At 56.2% G+C, this 18751-nt stretch overlaps 1 protein-coding gene across 1 annotated transcript; it reads left to right on the top strand.

Moving 5' to 3' along the window:
• The first annotated feature begins 10543 nt into the window (after positions 1–10543).
• LOC121057522 (ectonucleoside triphosphate diphosphohydrolase 8-like) lies at positions 10544–18751 on the top strand. Its single transcript, XM_040531850.1, has 9 exons — positions 10544–10696; positions 11637–11754; positions 12596–12746; positions 14610–14769; positions 15521–15754; positions 16737–17009; positions 17451–17561; positions 18180–18317; positions 18394–18751. Exons 1-9 carry the CDS (start codon positions 10574–10576, stop codon positions 18574–18576), a joined length of 1491 nt encoding a protein of 496 aa, XP_040387784.1. The 5' UTR covers positions 10544–10573; the 3' UTR covers positions 18577–18751.

Here is an 18751-nt window from a genome sequence, read left to right as displayed (position 1 = left end):
CAGGAGGAGGCTCTGAGTCAGAAGAGGGCACTCACTGAGTCCCCCTGGGGATGGGTGGCTGCCTTTGAGCTCCCAGGGCTCTCCCAGCTAATTAACCTGAGGAAGGGGCACACCAATAAAGATCAGACAAGTGACTGCATCCCGCAGCCTCGCAGTAACGCTGTGCAGAGGAGCGGGGCAGCTTCCTGGTGCCGACTCGTGGTGGGGCTCGCCCAGGCCCATCAGACCCAAGCTGGCCATGTCACCAGGGTGTGGTGCGTGACACGGGGGATGATGCCACGTCCACCTGCGTGCCTCTGAGCTCACCTGCAAGCAGCTTGTCCTGCATTTTGCACATCCCCCAGCCCTGCTCTCCGAGGCCAGGCGAGCTCCCAGGTACATTTGGGGACACAGTGGTGGCACGGGGCTGAGCCGTGGCGTGTGGGTGCTGCCCTCAGTGGGGGTGGGAGTGCTCCCTGCGTAGTAGGGGGTGGTGGGCTTCACCTGGCAGCCTGGACCAGCCAGTTTGCTTCCCAGGACGCGCTCCTTGCCCCGAGGAGTCACACTCTGCCCAAGTCCTGCAAAAAAAACTTCTCAGGTTTTCATGTCCCTGTGGCCGGGGAGATGTGGACCAGCCATGGAAGCTTCTGGGAGCATCCCCCCGTGAAGTCCTGCTGCATCCAGGGGCAGCCCCTGGCACCTGTCCCTGCCCGGTGCAGGAGCCCTGGCTCAGGGAGGAAGGCTCCTCAGGGCTTGGGCTGACAGGCTCCTTCAGCACGCTGGGATATGCTCTGGCAAAGATAAGAATCTAACCCCTGGGTTTATTTTTGTTGCTGCAGCCACGAGTTGCTGCCAGCTGGGCCGTTCCCAAAGCAAATGAAGCTCCTGGGTGGAAAGCCCATGCTGGGGGGTGCCCCTGGTTTGGTCCTGCAGATGCAGCACCATGCACCTGAGGGTGTGGGGAAGGAGCACCCAGCAGCCCGGGCACCTCCTGGCCCTGTGGGAGAACCGTGGGAGGGACAGCACCAGCCCTGGCTGCCCCCATCCCTGTGTCCCAGCACCCGGAGCCTCCTGCTGCAACAGGAGCAGCTCTTGGAGAGACATCTGCATTTGGGGATGACCACATGGGAGGGAGACATGGCTGGGGCTGTCATGTGCATATGGCATCTCCAGAGCAGAGCCCAGCCTGGGACACCTCAGCTGGGTTTCACACACAGGGGGGATGAATGTCCAGCATGACCTGAGCTACTGCAGGGACAAGAGGGGTCCCAAATGAGACAGCTGGGAATAGGTGGTGCCAGGGACCTCCATCTCCACCTGCATCTTGATGCGGGCAGCACCTGGGAACCTTTTCAGTATAGTTGTGGCTTTAACATCACAATGCATCGGGTGGCTCCCGGTCAGGAGCTGCGAGCTGCATCCCTGGCAGGATGCCTGTGTTGTGGTTTGGGCAGCGTCCTGCCTTGCTCAGGGCTGGTGGGAGCAGAAGCCACTGCCTGAGGGCAAGGCTGTGAGACGAGCAGCCACACATTCTGGGGTGTATGAGGAGGATGGTGTGGGAGAATGAGCAAAGGACATGGCTGAGGGCTGCCGTTGGCTTGGCACAGACAAGCTGGGAGATGTGGAGCACCCTCAGTGCCGTGGCCACAGCTTGAGGACTGAACCCTGTGTCCATGAGGTGGGCTGTGTCCTCCAGAGTGGTTCTGCCATGCAGAGATGGCTGGAGCTGCCCCAGAAATAAGCCCAAGTCTTGAAACTAACTGGGAGCAGTTGCTAACCGCCCCAAAGGCAGTGTGGAAAGGCCAAGAGAGCAGGGAACGAAGATGCCATTAGTCAGCCTGTTCCCACTTCCAGTTCTCACACAGGGACAAAATCCCACTAAACTGGGTAAGATGCACCAGGGCCGTGAGGGAGAGCTATCCAGCACTGCCCAGCCACCCAGCAACCCCTGCCACCGCCCTCACCTCTACCAGGCTCCAGCAGTCCGGCAGCTCCGCTGCTGTCTGTCCGTCCGGCCCTAGTGCTCAGAACACGCATCAGGAACAAGGCTGTCTGCCAAGAAGGCTTGGGCTGGCCCCTTGCTGTGTTTCCTGAGGGCAAGGGGAACCAAAAGCCTAACTTCATTTGGGCTTTGAGGCTGAGCATGACCATCTCAAATATCTCCATTCATCTCCTGTAAGCACGCCCTTGTGAGGTCCTGCGACTCCCAGCTGGGCTGCAGCAGCGGTGCCAAGCCATGCACCCGGGGCTCCCAACAGCTCCTGCCTGGGGCTGCCTCACCTCTTTCACCCCAGAGATTGGGGGCTGTGGGTGGAACAAAGCCTTTGCTAAAGCATCTCCATCAGATGCTCTCTGTGCTTGAAACTCTCCAGCCTTTTGCAATGCTCTTTGCAGAGGATTAGCAATGCTGGCAGCAAGCCTGGATGATTTATTTCTTTCAACCATTCATTTTCACACGTGCCAGCAAAAGACAGCTTAAGCAAAACCATCAGTTGCTCGGAAAGAAGCCCTTAACTGGAGTGCTTCCCCTTCCAGCTGACCCTGGCCAGTCTCACCGACTCTTCTCCCACACTGCCCATACCAGATGTTGTCTGTAGGTTGTCATCTAATCCTTGGACGATTGGATGATTGTCTGACATTGTCATTTAATCCTTGGATGCTTCTCACCAGAACAGAGGGCAAGTTCACCCCTTTGGTGCTCAGGGGTTGGTTGGATGCCTCCCTTCCCACTTTCAAAGCACGTACACCCCACTCACCAGTCTGTGCCTACATCTTTGCTGTGAATGATGGGGGACTGTGGCCAAGACATGCATGGAAGGAAACAAGGGGTGGTGGAGCAGCTTTCAGATGTCTGTAGAGTCAGGAGCGAGGCACCAAGATCAGGAAGGGTCATCCTGCTTTACCACGTGTGTGGGAGGTATAGACAATACATGGTTGTCAGGAGTGGGAATTACACGATGTCCTGGCTAGTGGCTGACTTTGGCGAGCCCAGAACATGTCTTGCACTAACCATGCTGGCTTCTGCGGCCTTCCCTGGGATGAGCTGAGCTGCAGGGACCCAGCAGCTGCCGGCTGTGGGCAGGGGCTGGGACTGTCCAGGCTGGGTGCACCCCAAGCACCCATGCACAGCTGCTGGCCGTGGGCTGGGCAGGTGCCACCCAGCGAAGGAAGGTTCTGATGGACATCTCCAGCAGTGCGTTCATTCGGGTTTTTCTCGTGGTGTTGGTAACTTTCACATGCTGAAAGGATTCACAGCCAAAACACTAACTCCATATCCAGCTCTCATCCACGCATATCTTTAAGGAAATGGCTTGATTCATGCAAGTGCAACTTAGATTTTTATTGCTAAATTAACTGAATCATGTTACAAATCACCACGGCCTGGGAGCCTTCTCTGTGCTGGCTCTGATGCTTGGATCACTCCAGAGGTTTGCACGGTGCTTTGTGGTGCAGGAGTTTCTTCCAAGGGCACGTCACAGCCGGGGCAGGACCAGCCCCTCTGCAACCCCACCACTGCTGCTGCTGGTGCTGGGGGCTGCTGAGGGCTGCTGGGGGCAGCTGGAGGAGCCATTTCAGTGGGGGGAGACATTGAAGGCAGGGCCGAGCTGGAAGCACCCCCTGCTGCAGGCTGCTCAGCAGTGTCCCAGCCCTCTGGCCAGGGCTCTATGAGCAGCGTCTGTGCTTTGAAGGAGAAATCTCCATGGGTCCTCCTCTGCGCCTGGAGCTGCCCGGAGCATGCTGACCACCTCCACCACCTCCACTGCTGGTGTGGTTCCCACGCCATCCTGTGCTCTCGGTCTGCTTTTCTACTTTCCTCCCTTTTTATTTAAGGCCCTCAAACAGCAAAGGGAAGCCCAGTGCCACCCGGCATACCACAGCTGGAGCATCTCTGCATCCTGGGAGAGCCAGGATGGCAGTTTAGGGTGGCAAAGGCAGTGTTTGCAGCAGGACGGGTCCTCTGGTCTCTTCCTCCACCAGCAGCACCTGGGCCACGTGGTGAGAGCCCGGCACCAAATCATGGCCTGGGATGTGGTACCAGTGTGGTCGGTTATCTCGCACATTCCCTGTACCACAATAAGAGGCTTGGCTGTCTGCACCAGCTCTGTCCTACCAGAAAAACAAGAGAAACACAGCACAGCCCTGCCAGCAGCAACCACAGAGCCCTGCCTGTGGGCTCCCTCGTGGCTCCCACCTGCTGCCATCCAGCTTCCCACCTCTTTCTGAATCCCCATAAATTAGCTTTCTTTTGTTTTCAATAAGCTCCTGTGTTTGGGATGTGTTTTACCTCCACATAGGAAATGGCAGATTGCAGCCCTGGTGGCTCAGCTTTGAACTGCTGGGAGCACTGGGACAGGCAGTCAAAAAGTTATTGGAGAGTCCCAAGAAAATGAAGAGAGAAGTAGTGTTTCATCTCGGTTTGTCAAGAAACCATGCAAATCCAACCTGGCATCCTTCTCTTATGGGTGACACCTCCTCAGGAAATTAAAGAGTCCTGTAGCTTCATTTTTGTTAGATTTTTTGCTCTTTTGGGTTGTAACTGTAAGAAAAATAGTCACAAGGAGCCTGCACAGCTGTTTTCAGTGGTTTGTACAAGTGAGTGGGGCTGCCTGGAGCCCAAACAAGGCTATAACTGTGATCTGGCCAAAGGGATGAAGAGGATGCACAGGGACGTGCTGGTGGCTTCCTGCTGGGAGAGGATGCTCGTGTGCTTGGGGCCATCTTTCAGATTTCAGAAGGTCCTAACAAGCAGGAGAAGACATCCAGGAAAGGAAAAAAACAATGGATCATGTACCCTCTGGGATCACGGGATCCAGAGGTGGATTGGGGTGTCCCTGGCCAATATGGGCAAAAGAAAAATGTCACCCTGTGAGCACACAGCACTGACGTCTTTGTCCTGACATGGGTGCCCTGAGCTGCTGCAGCCCCCAGGTTCATGGCTGATGAGCCTAGGTCTCCACCTATAATTTTATAGACTAATTTAAAGCTGGCAAAGTTCTGGTTGAAAGCATAGGTCCATTTTGCATCACCACTCTTGGAATGATGTGATGAGAAGTGTGCAGCACGGGCTGACAGTGCAGAGGGGAGCAGCTGGGATGGGGTAGCACAAGGAGGAGGAGAGGCTTGGACAGGAGGTTTCAGAATCGGTGACCTCCCTGCAGCAGCTTCTCAGAAGCTTTGCTGAGACTCTGCAGAGAGCAAGGTGCTGCAGCAGCACTGCCCGGTGACGTGGAACCATCAAGCAGGGGAGGAGGGCCATGGGCCATGGCAGGGGAGTGGCTCCATCACAGCTCAGCTGCCCTTGTCCAAACCAGTTCGACGGCTGGAGGGAGACCTCCCAGGGCCCAAGAGCTTCCTGGTCTCCCACAGATAGCCTACGGCCATGCTGAGGGAAACCTCCACCACGTCACCGTTCCACCTTCTGGCTTGTTTCCTTATGGCCCTGTTGATTGTACTGAAGGAAATCAAACCCTGCCAGATCAGCTCACCTCAGCCTCCTTCCACGCTGTCTCCAAGCACTTGTGACACAGGTGAAAGGGAAAATCCTGCCCTAAGGGTGCTTCAGCCTCATTTCTCTGTTCTCAGGAAGGAAAAAGCTTCAGGATGCCCAGGGCCAGAGGAGAGCCTGTGGCTGGGGCTCTGGTGAGCCAGATCCTAGACACCCAACCTCATCCTGCTCTCACCTCCTGGCTGGTGAGCAGGGAGCAGTCCCGACCTCTGGGAGCATCCCTCAACGCGGTTCACAGCCCATGCCTCCTCTCCACAGCACACAGCTCCCAGCCCATCACCACAGCACTGGCGCTCAACCAGCTGCCCCCTTGGTATCGAAGTCCTGGTATTTTCACTGATAGCATCAGTCTCGGGATGCAGGTGTTGTTGCACTGAGCCCCATCCCAGTGCCGCAGGATGCTCAGCAGCAGTAGTGCCAGCCCATGCGCAGGGCAGGTGCCCCAGCTCAGCGCCAGGCAGAAATTCAAGTGTTTTAGCTGGAAGATGGGACTTTTGGGAAGCAGCATGCAGCAGGGAGGTGGGCAGGTTTCCTGTGCACCTAACCACACTGGGATCCAGGGAGGTTTCGTGATTATTACAACCAATAACTGCTGACAGATTAAACAGACACCCCTTCCCTCCTCTCCCTAATTTTAGCAGCAGTTTCTTCATAAGGAAACACTTACCCTGGATGGTAGCTAGCTTGGATGCCTCCTTCCTGCCTGATCCCTGATCTCACCCAGCACCAGGAGCAGCAGCTCACAGTGCTGTGATCAGGGTTAATGCTGCAGCCCCGGGCACGTCCCTCAGCAGCAGTTCTGAGACAGGAGCAGCAGCTCCGCTTGTGTGTGGCTGCTGCTGGCACCCATGAGCACTGCAAGGGCACCTCAATGTTAGGACGCTCTTGTGTGGCTTTTGTTAATTCAGGGGCTTGTGCAGAGATGGGAAAAGCAGTGGCTGGTGGGAGGGACACCTGGAGGGCAGGACTTTGTTGGTGAGCTGCTCTGCTGGCTCTACAGGGGTCCGTGCAACTCCATGAGGTCTGTGAGCATGGCTGGGGGGGATGGCACCAGGGGAACCCAGGAACGTGACCTCCCCCTGCATCCTGGAGAGCATCAGCGTCTGACTGCCTGCCGCCATGCCAGGCCCCCCAGACTCATGTGAGCCGGGACAGATCCGTGCCTCCAGATGGGTTTTCCCCCACCAAGGACACGGCAGCAGGGAGGGGGAGCAGCCTGGGGTGCCCACACCGTGTGGCTGGCACAGCGCCCGGCTCCAGGTGCCCATCCCCAGCCCATTGCTCCTGAACCAACAGCTGAGAGATGGCTCCAAGACAGGCACAGTTGGGGCAATCGGGGCATGTTTATTAATTATACACTCAGGGAAAGATGGTAGGTAGGAAGGAAAGGTCTGATCTGTTATTTGCCAGAGGGGAACAGCAGGGATGAGGGGTGTGCATCTCATATGCAGCTGCAAATGTCCCCGGCTCCACCAGTCCTGATGGAGTCAGTGGGGAGGGAGGGCTGGAGCTGTTCCCCCTGGGACGGGTCGCAGTGAGGCCTGGGAGCCTCTGGGAGGGGAAAGAGGAGAGGGGAAAGAGGAGCTGGAGTGAGTGGAGCAGCTCAGCCAGGCAGAAGGCACCAGCACCCGCTGTGGCCAGAGCTTGGGTGGCCTCATGGTGCAGGAATTGCCTGGCAGGGAAATGAGAGGCTCTCCTTCCTCCGGGATCCTGTCCTTTAGGAAGGCCCAGGGGAGATGTTAGTACCCAAGGGGATCCCACTTCGCAAACAGCAGCTGTGCCAGCTGCTGGCAGTTGTGGATGGGCTTTGAACCATGCTGAGCCTCCAGCAGCTCGGCAACATCCTTCTGGGTCTCAGAGAGTCACCCGGAGGGCCGGGGACAAAAACATGCATGTCAATAGGTGTGTGCGTGTACTCTTTCAATACCTCCCAACAACAGATCTGTCAGCCTGCAGCAAGAAGAATGTGACCTTTAGGTCACTTCTCCAGTTATGAACAAACAGCACATTCAGCTCTCCTCACAGCACATCCCCAAAGGCAAACAAAGCTGGGGCCCAGCAGCGCTGGGACAGAGCACCCGAGGGTGTGCGGGCAGCCTCAGCGCATGCTTTCCCAGGCAGACACCCTTTCAACTGGCATCACCCAGTGACTCTCTGGCATGGAGACAGGGCTCTTGTCACCTTGGCAGAGCCCGTCCAGGACGGTGACACCCATGAGAAGGAGCAGTGTGCTGCACGTGGGGCAAGTGCAGGTGGGAGGGGAACCAGCCTTGTGCCTCCTGGGGAGCAAGGGGGAAGAGAATGGGCCAGTGCCCAGCCCAGAGCAGGTAAAAGCTGAGGTAATTACCTGATTTGTTTATGCAGGTTGAAAGTGAACCCACCAAGGGAGCAGGCACGGGTGCATCATGTGTGATGCATGCTGGGGACACAATGCAGGTTTGGGAAGGGGTCTGCAGCAAGCCTTCACTTGGTCCCAGTTGGGCTCTGCACCTTCTTCTGTTCCCTGAACTTTCTGCAGGGAGAGTTTTGTCAACAAATTTCCTCGTGACTTGCCTCAGGATTATTTAATGTAAGCAATTGGATCTTCTAACTGAGCTATTTAAAGATAGCATTTCCTCTCCTAGCAAAGCCCCTGTCCTGCCCTGTGCCCACCTGCCCAGAGCCTGTGCTGCCAGCTGCCCACTCCCCAGCTGCAGCCCGACCGAGCCCTGCCAGCCCCAGCACTCACACGGGCTCTTTGCTCAGGGAAAGCACCGGGGAACGGGTTCTCCTGCCTTCGCTCGTGATCATTTCCTCCCAGGACTCATCCACTTCTCCTCCCAAGAGGAAGGTGGAGGACTGGGGCCCCAGTGGGTGAAGGGGGACGTGTCCTGGCCCCACTCATGGGTGCAAGGTGCTGGGTTCCTGTGGGGAAGTTGCTCCAAGGCCCCCTTGGCGTGACCACAGCTCCTGGAGGGACCGGGACCAGATTCCTGTGCTGGAGCCAAAGACAATGGGTGGGACCACGGGGCCACATGCCCCTGCAGTGGCACACATCCCACTTACTTGAGTGTGTAGTCCTGCTCACCACATTCACAAGGTGTCCTCTGCTCTCAGAAGCTGTGCTGGTGGACCCGGCAGCACTGCAAGGCTCTGTGCCTGGCGTGTGGCCCCAGCTGCGTCCCAGCTCCCTGCCGGGATGTGTACCAGGCTGGATGCAGACCTGGGGTGCTCCCATCCATCCCTGCTCCCCGCAGCCCAGGGTGCCCTGCCGTGCACCACAGTCCTGCACGACTGCCTCAGCTTGGGCCCACGAGGTGTGTCCTTCACTGCCCTTGTGCCCACGTGGATTGGGGCCGATATTGTTAAGTGACCTCTGGAACTTTATTTCCTACTGATTGGCCAGGAAAAGCAGGCTGAGGGGTCACTCAGCCCTGCTCAGGGGCAGGAGATGGAGGGTCTGGTGAGTGTGGGTGCAGAGCACTGCATGAAGGAATTGGGGTCAGTGCCTCTCTGTCCTGCCTGGGGATGAGCCCCCTCAGGAAAGCCCTGTCTGGTGGCTGTGCAGACAGCAGGGGATTTCAGACCCAGGAAGGGAGCAGACACTCAATCACCCTCTTCCAGAGAAGACCTGAGTCCAAAGGGTATGTGGTAGGTGGAGATAGGAGCAGAGGAGTGGTGGCACCATTTGGGCTCAATGCATCCCAGCAGCAGCAGGTACCAGTGCAAAGGAGGCTGCCAAAGAGTGACTGGCCTGAAGGTCTGAATTGCAGAAGCAGAGGGGCCCAGGGATGGCCAAGCCCCCCCCGTTTTGTAGGGTGCTGCTTCGGCTTCAGTGCACACAGCAGGGCCTCCGAAACCACCATCCCTCCAGGCACAGGGAAGGGTGCTCTGGGAAAGTCGTATCATGTATCATGCACCGACAGCTCCTCCCTCCTGGCAACTTTGCTTGACTCAGCTGAGATAAGACAGCTGGGAACTGAGTCCTTCTGCTGCAATCAGCCTTGTGATAGCCGGGTCACACAAGAGGAAGGGGTGACCACAGCCCCAGACGGGCCATGTAAACTTCCTCCTTCCCGGGCTCTCGTGCCTCCCCTGGCAAAGCTCAGCTAATGCTGCTGAGACCACCGGCAGGGCCACCCTCCTCTTCCAGTGTGACAATCCTTCTCATCGTAATAAAACTTCTAATCAAGTCACCTTCCACTTTGTGTGTGATTGCAGAGCATTGGATACTGGAAACATCACTCTCACCTCTTAAAGACCTTGTAGAGACTTGTAATGGAAGGATTAAGAGTAGTCAGAGCAAGGAGAGAACAGAAATGTGTGTGTAAAAGCACCAGAGGAGCAGGGGAATAAGGGTTAAATGGGATAAAAGACAGGCGTTACCCAACAGCCACAGGACTTCTATGTGTGATTTCATTCAAATGAGGAGGAGGAACTACCTCGGCAAGGATAAGTTGTCAGGAAGATGCAGAAGGAGGCTGAGCCATGAATACACGCATAAATCAAGCACGAGTTTTGCTTAAGGCTGATGAGGTTTGAGGTAAAATGAGGTTGTGAAGACCTTCAACCTGTGTCCACTTCCAAAGGATATAAAAGGTGAGCCCAAACTGGGTTTGGTGCCAGCAGTGGAGGAGCCCACAGCCACAGTGAGGACTCACAAGCCAGCTCCTGAACTAACAGGTGAGCTGAACTTTATTGTAAAATAAAATCACCTTCCCCTTCTACAATATCTTGCAGTGGGGTTTGTTGTAATTTCCCATGTCCTTCTCTGTTTGGTGCAGTGTTTCTTTTCTTCTTCCTGGATCTGATCCTTCCCACAGCAGTGAGCTGAGCCGGAGGGGCTGTGGGACCTGGAGGACCATTGTGAACCCCCATGGTTGTGCCAGGCTCCTGGGGACAGGCTCCTCTATCCTCAGCCCCACAGTTTTTTTTCCTAATACTGCTGCTCTCAACGAAAGACCTGGCTACCCACAAGGACTTTTGATCTTGAGATAGTGTCAGCCTCGGGAGAACTTTTGGGGGTGCTCTCCTCAGTTCTTGCTGACCAGGTGGACGTGTCCAACCACCTTTCTCCTCTGTGTTTGGGTTTGCAGGTGCCTTCCCACGATGTTTGCTAACAAAAAGCTCTTCACCACCACCCTCCTCGGGGTCCTGGTCACACTCTCCATCATCACCCTTGTTCTCAGCCTGGTGAAGATTGAAGATGTTGCCCTGCCACCCACGGTCAAGGTGAGACCATAAGAGGGTCCCTCAGCAGCCACCCTGGGGAGGTGAGCAGAGACAATGGCTTGTCTTCGGGGTTAGGAGTGAAGAGGGTGGTGGCACCTGCCGTGTTTTAGCTGGGTGGGCATTTTACTTTCATTCCCAGTTGCAGGCAGAAGAAATACAGCCTGGGCACATGGGAGTCAGGTCACTGCACTCTGGGCTGCCTCTGGCTGGCTCCTGCCCTTCATCTGAGGCTGCGTCTCCATGCCCTGCCTGCGGGGCAGCAAGCACAGCCATATCGTGGCTCCTGCATGGCGTTAAGAGCATGCAAGCAGTGAGAAAAAACTGACAACAGGTTGCGGCCAGACTCCTTGCCAGGCAGCAGAGGGAAGCCTTCTCTGAAACCTGCTGTGTGCCTGATGTGTTATGAAGAAGCGGGTGGGTAGGGCAGAGTCCCTCCATGTGGCCTTTGTCCCCTGGCAGCCTGGCATCCCGCTGAGGCTGCTGGAAGAGGGGTGCAGGGTCCCAGCGGAGCCGGAGGGCTTTTTGGGGAGGGTGACGTGGCCGGATGCTCAGGGCCAGGTGTGGCTCTGCGGGGCTGGGTGCAGCGATGAGGGGTTGGAGCAGGGGGATGGGGAGCTGCTGGCCCCGAGGTGGGGCAGGGCAGATACAAAAGGCATTTAACAGAAAAAGAAAATAAGAAAGCATGAGGAAATCACCAAGAGAATGCTTGTGTGAGCTGGCATTGTTGAACAGGGCTCAGCAGAGGCAATGAAAAGCCCCTCAGGGAGAGATGCCCATGCTGAGGCCGTGCGCTGGCAGATGCGTCCTCCACTGCCGCACTCTGCCTTGGGTGCAGAGCTGTACCTTGCAGTGGTGCTTTTGAGGCATCCTCGGGGCTGAGCACCCTGGCAGGGGCAGGCTGCTCCTCCCACCAGCATGACATCTTGGTTGTTCCTTCCAGTACGGGATGGTGTTCGATGCAGGCTCATCCCACACCTCTCTGTTTGTCTATGAGTGGGACTCAGACAAGGAGAACGACACCGGTGTGGTCAGCCAGACCTTGTCCTGCGATGTCCAGGGTCAGTATCCCCTGGGCATGGGCTCACATGGCAGGCGGGGTGACCTGCTCTCCTGCTCTTTGCCCAAGCCGGGCACCCCCTCTGCAAGCTGTCACTGCTGTCACGGTGTCACCTGGCTGCAGGCAGGGGGTCCGTAACTCCCCTGTTTCTTTGCTCATGGCTGGGGAGCCCTCAGCACGAGGTAGTGCCCAAACACTTGGTGGGACTGAAGTGTCTTGGAGCTCCTCTGGAGTTTCATCCTCCACCTGGGAGTGCCACCAGCAGCACAAGCTGCTGTCCCCAGGGAAGGTCTCATCCGTAGAGCTGGGGGCGTAGCTGGAGGACACAGTGGGGACCCTGAGGCAGCTCTTGCCCATTCTGGTTGGTGCCTTGGCTCATGCACTGCTTGGAGGTGATATGTCCCATTGCCTCTGCTTTTAGCTTCTTAGGCTCTGCTTTGCCTCGGTGCTCTCTGCTGCAAGGCTGGCAACTGCACTGGCATCCACAGAGGAGGGCACTGACACTCCACTGGGACTTGGTGATGGGGCAGGAAAGGGACTTTGAAAATGGCCATTCTACCTCTTGTGTGCATGCAGAGGGCCCAAACCTGTATAACCCCAGTAATGAAACATGGCCAAGTGTTAAATACCCGCTTGGGGCTTGGCTGGGAGCACAGGTGCAGTGGGCCAGCACTCAGAGGTGGAGGAGCGTAAGAGGAGACCTGGGTGAGCCAGGTCCTGCAGGACCAGGGGACCCTGACAAAACACCCGTTGTTCCAAGAGGTGAAAGATGTCACTGCCCTATGTCCTCCTGCTCCTTCACCTCTTCCCCATAAGCCTGTCCCAACCTGACTCTCTTCCAGGGCCAGGCATATCAAGCTATGCCAACAATCCCCCAAAAGCCGGTGATTCCCTAAGGGAGTGCCTGGATAAAGCCCTGAAGGTCGTTCCTGCTGAGAAGCAGAGGGATGTCCCAGCTTACCTTGGAGCAACGGCAGGCATGAGGCTACTGAGGTACTGCTGTGGGGTGTGGGGCTGATGGGGCAGTGGCACAGCATCCTCTCCTGCTCTCAGCTCTCCTGCTGCCTTGAGCCAGGCCCTGGGGAGCAGGAGGTGCCAGACCAGTGGGGACACACAGGGGGCTGAGCTGTCCTGGGCGTTTGTTCTGGTGGTCAGAGAGGCTGCTCAGAGATGCCCATTGGAAGCCTGGGACCCCACGGCCCAGGAGGGTCCCGCATCTGCCCAAATGAGCCATATGCCTAGGTGCTGGTGCTGGTGGGGAATGGGGCAGAGGCAGGAGGCAAAGGGGTTTGTGGGTCCTGACCTTTCCCCATCCAGTATTAGCTCTCTTCAAACGTCAACCTTCATTTCACAGTTTTTGTTCTTATGGTTGCACATTTCTAAAATTATTTCTGTGCCCTGGTGATCTGACCCCTTCCCTGGGAAGGAGCTTGGTCACAGCCTGAAGCTTACTCGCTTCAGAGAGCAAGCACAAGCCCATAGCCCCGGGACACCCCACTTGGAGGTCCGAAACCAGCCTGGCACCTTTCCGACAGACCCATGAGTTCAGCGGCCAGCTCTGGCTTTGGCAGGGGGTCAGTGGGTGGTCATATGTGACCCTCAGCAAGTTGCAGATGACAGCGATCTGAGTGGTGCAGTCAACATGCTGGAGGGAAAGGATGTCACCCAGAGGGAGCTGGACAGGCTCAAGAAGTGGTCCCGTGTGTAGAACACGCAGTTCAACAAGGCCAAGTGCAAGGTTGTGCACCTGGGTTGGGGCAGTGCCAAGCACAAATACAGGCTGGGTGATGAGTGGATTGAGAGCAACCCTTCAGAGGACTGGGGGTACAGGTGGATGAAAAGTTAAACGTGAGCCAGTAGTGTGAGCTTGCAGCCCAGAAAGCCAACTGCGTCCTGGGCTGCTCCAACAGCAGCGTGGCCAGCAGGGCGAGGGAGGTGATTGCCCCCTCTGCTCTGCTCTTGTGAGACCCCACCTGGAGCCCTGGGTTCAGCTCTGGGGCCCCCAGCACAAGAAGGACATGGACCTGCTGGAGTCCAGAGGAGGACATTAAGATGATCAAGGGTCTGGAGCACCTCTCCTACAGAGACAGACAGAGGGAGTTGGGATTGTTCAGCCTGGAGAAGGCTCCAGGGTGACTTTATAGAGGCCTTCCAGTGCCTAAAGAAGGGCTGCAGGAAAGCTGGGGAGGGACTCTTTGTCAAGGAGTGGAATAATAGGGCAAGAGGGAATGGCTTTAAACTAAAAAGGGTAGGTCTAGATTAGATATAAAGAAGAAATTCTGTGCAATGAGGGTGGTGAGGCCCTGGCCCAGGCTGCCCAGAAGAGCTGTGGGTGCCCCATCCCTGGCAGTGCCCAAGGCCAGGCTGGATGGGGCTGGAGCCTGCTGGGAGGGGTCCCTGCCTATGGCAAGGGTTGAAACTGGATGGGCTTTAAGGTTCTTTCCAACCTAAACCCTTTTATAGTACTATGATTGCTTGATTTTCTGATGTCCTGTGTTACGTAGCACATTAGATGAGCTTGTCCTGAAGGTCCCCTCTGGCCTTCAACACCGTGAAGATACTTAGGTAGCAAAGGGTGGCCTAGCAAACCACTACGTGACTGGGATCAAGCTGCACTGGAGGGAAGAGGTCAATATGGTTCCTAGATTTGTGATTCTGAGCCTAGATGGTGGGACAGCTAGGATTTAGGCAGCAGAAGCTGTGTGAGCAGCTCCCACAAGTTACGTAGCAGGAAACACCATTTCACACCATCTGCCTGTTGCAAAAAGCTCAAGCGAAAAAGCAAACTGTTTCTTGTGCTTCCTCTGCAGTACTGATGTAGTTGGGTATGGGTCCTGACCTTTGAATCCTTCTTAGGCTACAGAACAGCTCAGCCGCAGACCAAATCCTGGCCGAAATCGCTAAAACCATGCAAGAGTACCCTGTGGCTTTCCGTGGGGCTCGGATCATTACAGGAGAAGAGGAGGGAGCTTATGGCTGGATCACCATCAACTACCTGCTGGAGTCCTTCACCAAGGTGGGTGACAGGCAAAACACCCACTCTTTTGATAGCGCAGAAGGAAGGGTCTGTGTTAATGGCTTTCAGCAGTGGTCTGGGGACAGCAGCCAGTTATCCTCTGACTTGCCTCCAGTGAAAGAGGCAAGAAATCAAGAATGGGAGTGTTCCTGCTAAAATCTGTGGGCACCACGTGGACATGGGGTCTCTTAGGGGCTATATAGCCCAACAGGGACAGTTTGCTCCTGACGGGCTTTGCCTCGCTGCCCCGGGAAGGTCCATGTCCACGTGGCACTGGAAGGTCTGTGCTTGGGTTCCACGTGTCACTGAAGGAGGCTGGAGCCAAACCTGCTTCCTGCCGTCCTCGCTCCCCGCACTGCCACAGCTGCCTGCAGTGCCGGCTAATGGAGCCTTTCTGTCCTTTCCCTGGCTCTGATGGCTCACAGCCCTCTCTCCAGAAAAGCGGAGGTCCAGCCCCTCCAAGTCAGGTCCCCTGCAGCCCTCTGGGGGACACAAGTGACCTTGAGCCCACTGAGCCCATGTCTTGACCATCAGACGGTTCAACCTCTGTTTTCTCCTGGCTCTGAGAAATGTCCAGGCTGGTTGAGCTGGGAAGGCAGTGGGACCTCATGTACAGAAAGAGACAACTAAGACCCCACACCCATCACATTTAGTAACAAAACCCCACTGACTTAAATGGATGACAATTTTGCTCAGGGCAAGTAATCACAGCCATATCCTACTCCTCTTCCTCTCCTGTTTGTCTTGGCAGTACTCCCCCAAAGCACACACGTGGGTCCGTCCAGAGGCAGCCAACATGTTGGGGGCGCTGGATCTTGGAGGAGCATCAACTCAGATCAGCTTTATCCCCAAAGGTTCAGCTGTAAACTGGAATGAAACCTCCAGGTTCATGCTGTATGGGTATAACTACAACATCTACACACACAGCTACCTCTGCTACGGGCAGAATGAGATGCTGAAGCGCCTGGCAAAGGAGCTAATTCTGGTGAGAGGAGAACTGGGGGTTAATCAGACTACCCTCAGGAAACCAAGCACAGGCTTGTTAACGTATAAAACAAGAAGGGATAATGCTCTTTCAGAGAGGCATCAGCAGGGACTGAGAGCAGGTACAGAAACGGGTAGGCAGGCGTGGGGAGGAGCATGGGAAGCACCAGAAGGGGAGGCTCAGGAAAGATCATCTGCCTGTATGCATCTGCCTTGCAGGAGGGTGCAGAAAAGGCAGGATCAGACTCTTCTCAGAGGTGCAAAGTGACATTGCCACAAGCTGGAACGTGGGAGCTTCTGACCAGATGCAGAACTTTTTCCCCAAAAAGGGTAGCCAAATATTGGAATAGGACCCAGAAATGCTGTGGAGTCACCACCAACCGTTGGAGACATTCAAAATTTGTTGGGACAAGGCTCTGACCAACCTGATGTGGTTGGTGATGCTTTAAGGAGGGGGCTGGCACAGAGTCTGATAGCTGACACCTAGCCCCAACTACTCTGTGAATGTGTGGGCCTGAGAAAAGACAACCAGAGACATTGCTCAGGGCACTTTTGGAAGGTCAGAGGGGAAGAGGCTCTTCGTGTAGTTGCACCTTGCCTGAGGTTTTTTCATGCTGCATAGCCAGGAAGATCCCATGTGGTGTCCCTGGATGGGACTGGAGCTGGAGTAAGAGCTGGGGTAGAGAGGGTCTGTGTGTCCCAGACCATGGAGCAGCTTGCTGGGTCTGCAGCATCTGTCTGCCTCAGTGGGAGAAGGGTATCGTGCAGACCGGAGCTGCATAAAACAGGGGGAAGAACTAGTGCTAAGCTCAGGCTGGGACTGCAGGCGGACAAGACCAGGATTAAACAGCGTGGGGATCATTCCCTGCTGTGGAGGTGGGATATGCCTGTACCATGGTCCTGGAGGGAAGCCACCTGGCATGCCCACCAAGAGGTTTGGAGGAGACTGCAGCCTGCAAATCACAGAATTTTGCTATTCCCAGGAGTCGTCCTCCAGCACACGAGTCGAACACCCGTGCTACCCCAAAGACTACAATGAAACCATCTTGCTGTCTTCCTTCCACACCAGCCCCTGCACCAATGCGAGTGACCCACGCCTGTCCCTCAGTGACAGAAATGTGACCCTGGAGGGCAGGGGCAATGCCAGCTGGTGCCTGGTTGCCATCAGGAAGCTCTTCAACTTCTCGGCATGTGGCCAGAGCCAGGACTGCACCTTCGATGGCGTCTACCAGCCCCCCATCAGCGGGCAGTTCTTTGTAAGGCAAACCCTGCACCCCCACCTGCCCAGCTGCACGTGTGCCCCGGGCACTACACTGTCATGCTGTGCTCTGTGCCACTGTCACCTCCCCACAGCAGAACAGGGGCAAGAAGCATCCACATTGCTGGTGCCCCAGGGCACACCAGGGCTTGCTGCTGGTGGGTTTTCCAGCCAGAGCTCCATATGGGACCATTTTAATAAGACGGGAGCTTAGTCAAAAATAACTTTTCAGTAAAAAAAAAAAAAAGAGCAGGCACACAGACCCCCAGCCATCATCTCTGCCAGGACAGGGACAGCGATGCTTAGGGCTGTGCAAGGGTGGGACAGATCTGGTGAAGCCGCCCCTGCAGGCAGTTGTGCTCTGAGGGAGACAGGGCAGCTCCCCCTGGGGGGTTCTCTCACGGTAAACAGATCAGCGACTGTATCTCTTGCCTTTCAGGCCTTTTCTGCTTTTTACTATAACTTCAAGTTTCTCAACCTGACCGAAGGGCAGCCACTGGCCACCGTCAGGGAGATCATCGAGCGTTTCTGCGCAAGGAGCTGGGAGGACGTATGTTCCTCATAATCAGAGGTTCTGGGGCAGCTGCACAAGAAAATGGGTGGGGGGACTGCCCCAGGGAGAGGCTCCCTGATTGCTGAACTGTGCCCTACACAGTGGAGCCATCCCTGGGCTCTGGGAGGGAGCCAGGACCGTCCTGAAACTACCCTCAGGGGCGTTCTTGCCCATGCAACATGGGGAAAGGGGCAGGTCAAAGCAGCATTGTGTCCCCATCATCACGGGAGCTGGGATGGAGGTAGGGATGGAGCCCTGGAGGAGGGTGTGAGGATTCATCTGCTGGGGAGGAGTCAAACGGGGATGAGTAAGGTCAAGAGGTGTGATAGGACCACCACGGGGCAGAGAGCAGGAGCCCCTTGTACAAGGAGGCTGAAATGGGAGAATTTGGGGTGAGAGGAACCCCATCCACTATGTCTCTGTACTTTCATGTGGGGATTAAATCCTTCTCAAAGGCAGTGTCCTGTGTGGACAGGACCAAAACACCCGTATGGCCCTGAAGCCTTTCTCTGCATGCTGGTGGTTGTGGAGCCATTGCTCTTTGAGCAGGGCATTGTCCCTGAATGGAAATGACTTGCAAATAACTTCCCTTCCTCTCTAAACATCCCCTCCCAGCTTTCTTCCAGCTACCCTGAAGAGAACCCTGAGAGGCTGCCCAAATACTGCGCCAACGCCAACTACATCCTCACACTCCTCCTCGACGCCTACAAGTTCAACGAGAGCAGCTGGAACAACATCTTCTTCCAGATGAAGGTGAGCGGCGAACCTGGCTGGTGGGTGGGGACAGGGGCAGCGCTAGGTTTACTCAGCGTCCCCTCTCCTCACGCAGGCGGGGAGCGCCGACGCGGGCTGGACGCTGGGCTACATGCTGAACCTCACCAACATGATCCCAGCGGAGGCTCCGGGGCGGCTGAAGGGGCACGCTCCCTCCCTGTGGGCTGCAGCCGTCGCCTTTGTCGCCCTCACACTGGCCTTGGGGCTCATTGCCCTGCTCCTGCTCTTGCGCGTGTAGGAACAGTAACCTCCAGGGCACTAACGAACCAGCGGCTGGCCCATGGGACTGGCCCCAAACATGAGGAGAGGCACTACAGGAGGTTTTCAGATCAGCCTACGCACCGCAGCCATGCCGATCTGCCTCGTCACACTGCCACGCCTGTTACAGGTCTGGCCTGCACCCACCAGCCGGA

This window comes from Cygnus olor, chromosome 19, assembly GCF_009769625.2.
Source record: "Cygnus olor isolate bCygOlo1 chromosome 19, bCygOlo1.pri.v2, whole genome shotgun sequence".
NCBI classification, from domain to species: Eukaryota; Metazoa; Chordata; class Aves; order Anseriformes; family Anatidae; genus Cygnus; species Cygnus olor.
This window is presented reverse-complemented; position numbering and strand designations above follow the sequence as displayed.

Coding starts and splice junctions, on each gene's coding strand:
- LOC121057522 (XM_040531850.1), top strand. CDS start 10,574: ATGTTTGCTAACAAAAAGCTCTTCACCACCACCCTCCTCGGGGTCCTG. Junction 12,747..14,609: donor GCAGGCATGAGGCTACTGAG/GTACTGCTGTGG, acceptor AATCCTTCTTAG/GCTACAGAACAGCTCAGCCG. Junction 17,010..17,450: donor CCATCAGCGGGCAGTTCTTT/GTAAGGCAAACC, acceptor CTTGCCTTTCAG/GCCTTTTCTGCTTTTTACTA.